This window comes from Leptonychotes weddellii, chromosome X (assembly GCF_054177405.1).
Source record: "Leptonychotes weddellii isolate Sample4059 chromosome X, ASM5417740v2, whole genome shotgun sequence".
Taxonomy (NCBI): Eukaryota; Metazoa; Chordata; class Mammalia; order Carnivora; family Phocidae; genus Leptonychotes; species Leptonychotes weddellii.
The window spans coordinates 94950636-94961862 of record NC_138385.1 but is presented as its reverse complement, the minus strand read 5'-3'; the positions used below and the strand labels follow the sequence as shown (position 1 = coordinate 94961862).

At 39.3% G+C, this 11227-nt stretch overlaps 1 protein-coding gene across 3 annotated transcripts in view; it reads left to right on the top strand.

The window, feature by feature from the left end:
• REPS2 (RALBP1 associated Eps domain containing 2) overlaps nt 1–11227 on the top strand; it is a 222569-nt gene that overhangs the window by 62205 nt on the left and 149137 nt on the right. For 2 of the 3 annotated variants that reach the window (XM_081809113.1, XM_081809112.1), the window contains exons 3-4: nt 6906–7054; nt 8437–8563. In XM_081809113.1, the coding sequence (XP_081665239.1) occupies nt 6906–7054; nt 8437–8563 (276 nt within the window). The remainder of the gene's footprint in view (nt 1–6905; nt 7055–8436; nt 8564–11227) is intronic. The other variant, XM_081809115.1, reaches the window with a different exon arrangement.

Sequence of the window (11227 nt, the reverse complement as noted above, 5' to 3'; positions counted from 1 at the left end):
TCAGTGAGGTCATATGATACATGTCTTTCTCTGTTTGACTTATTTCGCTCAGCATAATACCCTCCAGTTCCATCCACGTCATTGCAAATGGCAAGATCTCATTCCTTTTGATGGCTGCATAATATTCCATTGTATATATATACCACATCTTCTTTATGAACATGGGGATTTTTAATAGCTCCCCAGGTGATTGTTATGTGGAGCCAGGGTTGAGACTGAGTTCTAATGAAAGTTGAGTGGAGCATTTTCGAGAGCTTTGCTTAACCATGAGTATATATTTGGTTATAGCAGGGCCTGAACTGGGGTGAGGCCAGAGGCACCCAGCATACGTAACTTTAAGGGGGAACTCATTCTCAGGGCTGTACAGGTGCTGATTCTGCGTTTAAAGAATCAGGGCCTGAGAGTAACCACCTCCTTAAATGTTGGCGCTAGATCTCTCTCTAGCTTCACCTTATTTGGCCAGTTACAGAGATGGTGAAACCTTATGATGATTTAAGAGAACAGAAGGAAGGGGTGAAATTGAGGACCAATGAAGAATTCCTGATGAGGAAAGTGCATGGTGGACATTTTCCCTGGGAGCTGTTGTCCCTTCCTTTCTGAGGACTGGTCATAACAGGGTGTGAGGACTGAGGGAAGGGATAGGTAGGGTATAGAGTAGGTTTTGTATCCTCTTGTGTCATGGGCTCCTTTGGCAGTCTGATACTCCTTCTTGGAATAATGTTTTATTTTATTTTATTTATTTTTTAAAGATTGTATTTATTTATTTGACAGAGAGAGACAAAGTGAGAGAGGGAACACAAGCAGGGGGACTGGGAGAGGGAGAAGCAGGCTCCTGGCTGAGCAGGGAGCCTGATGCGGGGCTCGATCCCAGGACCCTGGGACCATGACCTGAGCCGAAGGCAGACACTTAACGACTGAGCCACCCAGGCGCCCCCGGGAATAATGTTTTAAATGTATACAAAAACATAGGAGTCTAAAGGAAACCAATTATATTGAAATTAAAGCTAAGATATTTTTAAAAAGTGTTATATGGCAATATACATACTTCTTCATTAGTGCATTGAAATAAGAGACCTAACAGTGACCTAAATAACTACCATACTTTCAAAGTAGTGATGAGCATAAACAGTACTTCAAGATGTCTACAACAAGTGTAATGTGATATATAAATATCTGATTTCGGTGGGTGACAAAGTTACAGTTGCTGCTAATGATACTACAGCGCTTTGTTGCCTGCATTCATAATTGAAGGAAATGCTAACTTGCAGTTAGGGTAGGGAGAAGAAAGATGTAATTTTTTTTCTTATCCAAGATGACTGACCCCATGATTTCTTTCCACAGCCCCTCTGGGAGTCTCTGAATGCTAATAGTACAATAACGTGGTTCACATAGCCTCTGGGGCTGTGTTCCCCAAACTGGTTATTGATCTAGTGGCAGTCTGACACAGTCTGTAGTGAAAAGGAGAAAGAATTAGGACAAAAGAAGGAGTTATTTATAAAATGAAATGCATTCAATTCTAAGGTTTTTTTTTTTTTATTAAATGCCCTTTTATGAAATTGCTGAGTAAATGTAATTTATTTGCCATTACCCCTCGAAAAATTACAAGAGAGAGTCCCCGCAGGCAGGAGTGTTGTGGTCATGCTTCTGTCACCAAATTGCTGCATGACTAAGACAAGGCCCACCCTCCCCTTCCTGGACTTAGTTCTTCACCTGTAAGATGTGGATATTCCAAGCAGGTTTTCTCTAGGCTATTTTCCAGCTCTGAAATGCCACAGTTTCATGCTGAGTGTTCAGACCTGCAATAGAAAGAATATTTTAATTTTCAGGATGACAGTATAGCCTAGTGGCTGAGTGCAGGCCCCCAGCAATAGGTTACCTGATTTTGAATTGTTTGCACCATCTCTTTTTATTTGTGTGCCCTCAGACAAGTTTCCTAACCTTTTTGAGCTTTAAATGGCTCACCTGGAGAAGGGGTATACCAATAGTACCTGTCCTACAGGGTTGTTGTGAGCATAAAATCAGGTAATGTCAAAAATTTGGAAAAGCATCTAAACTGTGCCATTTAATAGAGTACTTACTAGCCACATATGGTTAGTGTTGATTGAGGAATTGAATTTTTAATTTAATGTAAATTATTTAAAATTTAAAAATACTCAAGCCGTGTAAAATATTTTTCCATTAAATGCACCTTTATTGTTTTAGTAAGGCTGTGTTTTACTTGAACCATTGCATTGTGTACGACTGGGATCAGCAAACTATTCCTGTAAAGGGCTAGGTGGTGGATATTTTAGGCTTTGTGAACCATATGGCCTTTGCTGCAACTACCTGACTCTGCCCTTGAACTATGAAAGCGGATATGGACGATATGTAAACAAAGGAGAGTGGCGTTGTTCCAAAAAATCTTTATTTATGGACACTGAAATTTGACTGTCATACAGTTTTCACATCACAACTATTTTTCTTTTGATGTTTTTCAGACATTCAAAAATATAATACCCATTCTTAACTCACAGGGTATACAGAAATAGGCAGTGGGTTGGACTTAGTTCATAGGTTTATGCCCAAAATAAATTAATTCATGTCCATCAAAAACCATTTATTAGAATGTTTGTAATAGCTATATTCATAATGGCCCCAAACTGGAAACAGCCCAGATGTTTATCATAGGAGAATGGATTTAAAAAAAAATCTCAATATATTCATAAAAATGGATTATTCCATAGCAATGAAAAAGAATAAACTATGTCTACATACAGTACACTGGATGATTCTCACAGACAAAATGTAAGGGAAGCTAGTTTCAAGGATAAATACTGAGTGATTCCATTATGTGAAGTTCTATAATGGCAAAGGTAGTTTGGATTTAGGTATTAGAACAGGGGTTGCCGAGTGGGACAAGGAGAGGGGATTAACTAGAAATGGATGTGAAGGAAAATTCTATAGGATGGAAATGTCCTATCTTAGTTTGGGTGTATGTTCTTATATATACATTTGTCAAATTCTTCAGATGGTACACTTAAGATTTATGTAAATTATCCCTCCATACAAAATACTCCTTACATAATTTTAAAAGAAATCAATTAGTTGTTAACATTTAACATTATAATATCTCTTAGTAAAATCCAGATTTCTGGCCACAGTGGTCCACATTCCCTCGTGTCAACCATCAACTGGAATTGTGCTGTTCTAGTAGGGTAGCCAGTAGCCATACTAGTGTGGCTACTGAGCACTTGAAATGCGGTACGTCTGAATCAAGGTGTGCAGTGCATGTAAAAACACCTGGGACTTTGAAAGGTCTGAAAAAAAGAATGTAAACTACTTCATTAATAATTTTTATCTCGATTATATCTTATAATAATATTGGGTTGAAATCATTATTAAAATTAATTTCACCTGTTTCCTTTTTATTTGGAAAAGTTTTGAAAAATTGTGATAAAATATACATAACATAAAATTTACCATAAAATTTATCTTAACTGTTTTTTTTAAAGTAATCTCCACACCCAGTGTGGGGCTCGAACTCATGACCTTGAGATCAAGAATTGCATGTTCTACCTACTGAGCCAGCCAGGTGCCAGCCAGCCATTTTTTAATTGTACCATTTAGTACATTCATATTGTGCAACCATGTCCACCATGCATCTCCAGAACTCTTTTCATCTTAGATACATGAAACTCTATAGCCATTAAACAGCTCTGCATTTCCCCTTGCCCTAGTCACAGGCAATCGCCATTCTGCTTTCTGTCCCTATACATTTGACTATTGATCCTTCATATAAGTCAGTCATACAGTGTTTGTCTTTTTGTGACTTGCTTCTTCACTTAAAAAATATTGTAGTTACTACACAATTTACAATTATGTATGTGGCTCGCCTTCAATTTCTGGTGGACAGTATTGAAGGACAGTGAACAGCAGCTGCCATTTTAGATGGAACATGGACTCTCTGCTCAGCCCCACCTCTCCCCATTGTCATTTACCATTTGTTATTCCATTTCTGTTTTATGTTTACATTTTTTCTAATTGAGGAAATGGAAGTATTTCTTATATTCATGTCTCCATCACATATGGAAAATGAAAGGATTTTTCCCTTACTTTTTAGAGGGTCAGATGTTTAGAAGCATAGTTTTCTTTGTGGAAGGGAAAAATAGTCATTTATATTTAATATACAAAGTGTTTCTGTGTTCAAAGACTACAACCTAAGATAACATGAAACAAATTACTGCCTTGGATGGCTGTAGTCATTGTCTCCGTGGCCCCCATAAACCTTTAATTTGAACTCTATTTCCTTGTGTTAACTTAATTCAGTTTAGGAGAAAAGATTCTAACCAACTACTACAAATGGCTCTTGTCTTGTGATTACTTGACACAGATAGCAGATACTTTATTGATTAATTTTTTTTTAAATTTTTTTTTTAAATTATTTATTTGAGAGAGAGAATGAGAGAGAGAGAGCATGAGAGGGGGAGGGTCAGAGGGAGAAGCAGACTCCTCGCTGAGCAAGGAGCCCGATTCGGGACTCGATCCTGGGATTCCAGGATCATGACCTGAGCCGAAGGCAGTCGCCTAACCAACTGAGCCACCCAGGCGCCCCTATTGATTAATTTTTGACTGAAGTTTCACTATTAAATATGTTGTCCATATGACTACAAAAAAACATTGAGACTGAATATTTACAAACTAGAGTTGTACTTTTGACTTTTAGAAAGCTTGGAGCAGTTAAGGGAGATAGCAACTTCATGAAAGTTTTCAGTGATAGGATTATTACTATGTATGGTTACAATTCTGTTAAGTGAGAGTTGTTTAAAACCACATTAAGCAAAGAAAGTACAAGAGAAATTCAGCTGTATTTTGTGTTTTACTGTTTGGTGGCCATCTGCAGGAGAGAGGTTCTTTGCCAGGTGAATAGTTCTGGAGAAATGCCATCGCCAGGGAAGGAGGAGACAGTGTGATGTGACAGTGTCCTAAAGGATATCTGGGAGTCCTAGTATAATAATAGTTGATATTCATCTTCTTGTGTTTGTATTCTATTGTTCCCAGAATTATGTGTTGAACACCCAGTAAAACACTGGTCAGGGAGTTTACAAATGTGAACATTTACTTCTCTTCTTCCTCAAGTAGTGTTTGGAAGTAGAGTCATCATCCTCTTATGGGCAATCAGGGTGCAAATTATTTTATGTGATTTTGTTCCATCTTTTTAGATACCTTTTGCAGACTGAACTGAAACAAATACCTTTCTGAGAAGATAACCGTAGGATGAGCTTATATTTGATTTATGAAGAATCTAGGTTTTCTTTTCTTCTGCCTTTTTTTCTTTTGAAGTCCCTTCCTGCCTTGAGTACTGGAGAGCTGCTGAGGTTGGGAAACATTACCATGATCAAAATGGTGGCCATCCTCTCTTTATTTATTTATTTATTTATTTTTAAAAGATTTTATTTATTTATTTGACACAGAGAGAGAGACAGAGAGAGAGCACAAGTAGGCAGAATGACAGGCAGATGGAGAGGGAGAAACAGGCTCTCCGCCGAGCAGGGAGCCCGATGTGGGACTCGATCCCGGGACTCCAGGATCATGACCCGAGCCGAAAGCAGCCGCCCAACAGACCGAGCCACCCAGGCGCCCCGCCATCCTCTCTTTAGAGGAGAGTCCTGGTTTAATTTTCCAGGTTGCTTATTCTATTTATGTCTCTTGGGCCTTTGGCTGATTGATCATGCAGGGAGTCATCATATTGCCTACTTCTTTGAATCAAATGTGGACATAGCAACTAAAAATAAACATGATGTGGATATTAGAGAACCAGGGGCCTTCTTTGCCTGGGGAGCTAGGATACTTGGTTGTTGTTGCTAAGATGTTTTCTGGCTTTAGCACAGCATCAATCAGTGGAAATGCAGCTGTGTTTGGAATAGAGCGCTGATGGAAGTGCAGAGGCACGGTGATGAGTATTATCCTGAACAATGGATACAGATGCAAATCATTATGCATAATCCATAATATTATCCGCATTTTTGGAGTTCTTTGTGTTGTGTGATTGTGTGTGATTTGCTGTGCTGAGAACTAAAAGTGTGCCAAAGCATCATTTGTTTCAGAATAGTTTTATCAGATATTTGAGAGATAAGTAAATATTCCAGACTGTTGCGTTTCAGCTCTTTGTAGCATTGTGAGTGTGGCTATTGGTTTTGACAGTAGAATCTGGCTGAACGTTGGACTGATGGCTCTAACTTGATACCATTTTCCTTATTCTATTATGAAAAGACAATTGGAGATCGAGTGTGAAAATTCCTTAAGGAATGACATAGGGTGAAAACCTGTTTTACCCAGTAAGTTTGCCCTAGGAATGAGGGGCCTGTCTGTAGGGCAGCAGCTCTAGGCACTGACAGCTCTGCCAGAGATGATGAGCTGTGCGATCTTGGGGGTGTTACTTAGCTCCTTTGTGTTTGTTTCCACATCTGTAAAAGAAGGCTAATGATACTCTTACCTTATTGAATTGTTGTGAGGATTAAATGACTTAACATTTGCAGATCTTACAGTAGTGTCTGGCATATTAATATGTGTTGTATAGGTTTTGCCTGCTTCATTTGCCACTTACTGTGTTTATACAATATCACATCCTTCTTGCTGGTGCTGGACTAAAGGCTGAGGTGGGAGAGCAGTCCACAACCTGAATATCCTCTGCAATGATTTGACAGCATTTAAAAATGTGAAGCCAGAACGCCTTGGTGTAAAGCAGAAGCATTTTTCTCTCACGGCATTATTATAGGAGTCTTCATTATGTCAAAATAAAAATTTAATCTATATTTAGTGCTCTGGAATTTTTCCTCAAAAGTGATTCATCTTTTGGCCATTGAGTCCCGCTTTTCACAGTTTTAAAATGAAGCCTTACTTGAGCTTCTCTGATTCTGGTCCTAAAGAACTGCCACTGCCTCGCTTTATGATGTCAAAGACTGATGCTGACATACGATTCGGGAACCCGGCGGAACTGCATGGCGCTAAGGTTCAGATTCCATATTTAATCACAGAAAAAAATACCTTCAAAAGAATGGACGATGAGGATAAACAGGTAAACAGTCTGATAAGGCATGTCCTTTTGATTCTGACCATGAAACCTCACATAGCAGTGCCTCATATCTGCTGTCAAGCTTCTAGCAAACCTCACCATCTGGGATTCAATTATAGACTTGGAAGTCAGCCAGTAAAGTTTCCTTGTAGCAAGAAAAAGCAGCTGACATATAGCCACCCCTGGGCCCTTTAGAGCCTACTTGAATGTAGAACTGTGTCCAAAGTAAAACTACTGATTTAACACACTTACTTGATTTCTCTAATCAGCACTTCCAAATGGGTTCTTTGAAATGTAACTTATAGGAGTTTTTTTATTTTTTATTTTTTTAAGTAAACCCTACACCCAGCGTGGGGCTTTAGCTCAGGACTCCATGATCAAGAGTCACACGCTCTACTGATTGAGCCAGCCAGGCATCGCTAGGAGTTTTTAATAGACCCTCTCCTCACAAAAAGTTTGGAGAAAAGGTTTCAGTGGTTAAATATGTTTGGAGAATGCTGCTTCATATTCTTTTCTTGGGGGAAAGACTACATCTTCAGGCTTGGAGAGTTATAGTGCACATTAGCACATTCAAGGCCCTGAGAAGTCCTGCTGTAAAGAGACCTGGAGATTTGTGTTTACTAAACTTCTTTGACCAGGGAATCTTTTCTTGCAGAGCATGTTTGGAATTCCATCTTGGGAAATGCTGCCATTACACATTTAGCAGGTTAGGGACAAGGATAGGGAGGATGGGCTTTTAAAATTAGAGCACTAATTGCTATAGTCAGGTGGTGATTGATAGAGACAGAAGTATAATATCTCAGAAGAGTGAGCCTATCAAGAAAGAGGTAAATAGTCTTACACATTAGTAAACCCTGAGGGCATCAAGGTACAGCTCATGCTTCTAATAAAGGTACTGAATCATGCAGAAAAGTCAAATTATATTCAATATAATATCTTCTGTAAGACAAAGAAATTTGCCATACAAATATTCTTTTCTTTGCTAGAAGACTTGATAAGTGTAAATCCAGGAAATAGGAGCCTTTATTAATGAATGAAATTTGAATTTATCCACAAAGAGATCAGATTTGGGACGTATGAATGCCTTTTCATGTGATCATTGTCTTCCATTTTCCAAAGGAAAATTTTAGCGGAATAACTGAAAGCATTTCAGGCTTGTTTTAGTAATTTAGGCAACTAAGCACTGGTGAGACTTTGTTCTCTGGGAGATGTGAATCCTCAGACACGGCATTTTAACCAAACTGTGTTTTTGAGAAAACATTCCTTCCATTTGTTAAATCAGGCATCTCGCCGGCAATAGAGTTGCATTATACTTCATAACTGCAGCTCAGAGTGCCAGGCTTCTCGAGTGATTGGCTCTGAACTCTGCTCTGGTTCTTTTGAAGCAGGAAACACAGTCTCCCACGATGTCACCCCTCGCCTCCCCTCCTTCTTCCCCGCCTCATTACCAGAGGGTGCCCTTGAGCCATGGCTACAGCAAACTGCGGAGCAGCACAGAGCAGATGCATCCAGGTAAGAGGCGATCTTGTTCAACTGTCCCAGGCAGTGTCTTAGAGACTCCTTAGTCTATCAGCCAGCAATGCCACCAGCTGCTGAATCTCTGGACTTAATTACCTCTGTCCTTGAAAACATGGCTCAATTTAATTTTATACTCTCAAGGTTTTTTTTTTAAAAAAATAAAATGAAATATATCTTAGTAATGCCTTGTCTCCTATCCTACAAACTAGTTTATCTTTAGACTTGTAAATGATTTAGATGATTTAATCCTTTGTATACAGATTTCATTACACAGGAACATAGCATGTGAAAGATGGGTATTGTTTTGGAATTGTTGTTCCTTTTTTTTTTTTTAAAGATTTTATTTATTTATTTGACAGAGAGAGGCACAGCGAGAGAGGGGACACAAGCAGGGGGAGTGGGAGAAGCAGGCTTCCCGCAGAGCGGGGAGCCTGATGTGGGGCTCAATCCCAGGACCCTGGGATCATAACCTGAGCCGAAGGCAGACGCTTAACGACTGAGCCACCCAGGCGCCCCGGAATTGTTGTTCCTTTCAGCAAACATTCCAAACATATTTATATAACAACTGCTTTTATGAAACTACTTAAAAATATAACTCTGCAAAAGCAAAAGAGTTGATTCAACCTTTAAAGACCAATCACATAATGAAAATATTTAGCTCTTGTGTTTGGGAATAAGAATAAGGGACATAAATGGTAGGGGAAGCATTTGCTGAGAAATGTGTATAGTGCCTAGTTGTGGGGTTGCCTGGTTGCTCACATTTAATCTGTGCTGGCCATGTTCGTGGTAAAATACATTAGTTGGTTCCGAGGATGACTTGCAGAGTTGGCCACCTCGCCTGCGGTGCCTAAAGCTCCATAAATTCACTGCAGCATCTTGTCCTCCTGGGGCTCAGGCTCGTAGTTTAAGATAGGACCAATTAAAGGTATTCTAGAATTGGTTATCCGTAACCTTCCTTTTGTACTTTGTGGACTGTGTTTGAAAATGACCCAGTTTCTGCAGGTTTTTGCTGCATTGAAAATAGTGGTGAGTTCTAGAGGGACACAGATAAAAATGTGTGCTAGGCTAAAGAGAGGTTGTAATCTTGTAGAGAGGAGCAGGTGTGGCATAATGGAAAAATCTTTTGATTGGAATCAGAAGGCTTGGGTTTAAGGTGACTAGCTATGTGATCTTGGGCAAGCCATTGAACTGCTCTGAACTGTGATTTCCTCTCCTCTTTTAAAATGGGGTAACAGTATTCTATAGGGGTTTTGTGAGGATTAGTGAGAACACAAGTATAAAGTCTGATGGGAAATTCAGTCCTATGCAAATGCAAGATGATGTTATTAAGGGTTAGTAACAAAAAATGACTCTCCTGAAACTTGGATGACCCATTAGAGTCTGAAACGAAATGAGAATTCTTCATTTTCCTCTTATAGTCTCTCCTGCCTGCTTCCCTAGTTTTAGAAATGGAGTTTTTTTTTTTGATTCCTAATGTTATTTGGGCTTGGACACTGGAGTTTTATGCCCAGCGTGGTGCCTGTTTTTTGGCTTTTAATTCACAGGTGAGTCATTTTTTGTTCTACTGAGTCAGCCTATTACCAAGTTCGACCCTATCTTTTTTTGTTATTCGTTTAACAACTTGTCTGCATTTGCTCTGTCTACTCCTTGCCCCCATCTTTCCTCATTCCATTCACATTGGGCTTCCATTCCACCATTGGCAGGGAGACAACCCGCTTCTCTCCATCTTTCTTGACTCTTAGAGGCCTATGTCACGGCTGACCATGCCTTCGTTCTGTTTTATTGTTTTCTAAATGATAAAATGGACACATTTAAAAATCTCCAGTTTGAGTTTTAACATCCATGTAGCCACCGCTTCGATCAAGAACAGAACATTTATGTCACCCTTTCCAGTCACTCCTTGGCCCCCATTGTGAGGACTGTTCTGACTTTTATCACCTTAGATGAGTTTTGTCTCTTTTAGAACTTGGATATAAATGGAGTCCTCTTGAATGGTTATACTCTTATGTGTCTGCCGTCTTTCCCTCAGCGCAGTGCTTGAGATTCATCCATGTTGTTCTGGGTCTCAGTAGTTTGTTTCTCTTTATTACTCAGTAGTGTTTCGTGTGAATGCAGCACAATTTGATGATCCATTTTCCTGTTGATGGACATTTGGGTTGTTTCCAGTGTTTGGCTGTTATGAGTAAGGATACAATGAACGTTTGTTTGTGAGTCTTTTTGTGACATATATTGTCATTTCCCTGGCACCTAGGAGTAGAATTGCTTGTACCTTAGGGAAGGTGTATAAGAAACTGCCAAAGAGTTTTACCAAGTGCTTGTATACTCCCACTGGCGATGTATGAGAGTTCTGTCTTCCTTGCCAGCATTTGGTTCTCTCATTGGTTTCCTTTTCTTCAGTGCTTTTAATTGTAGTCATTCTATTAGATGTGAAGACATTTCCTTGTTGTCACTTTTTATTCTTGGAATGTATTTTTCTAAGTTACCCCTTCCTGTTTTTTTTTTCCCTGATATCATGAACCTTAAACTTGATGAGCTACTGTTCCAGAGGGTTCTTCTTTGCACAGCATACCCATAGAGAGGAGTGTGAGTGAACTCTTAGTTGCCTGTTTCTCAAAGAGTTTGAGTTTTTTGGGTCTAGCCATTGATTAGGGTCCTTTA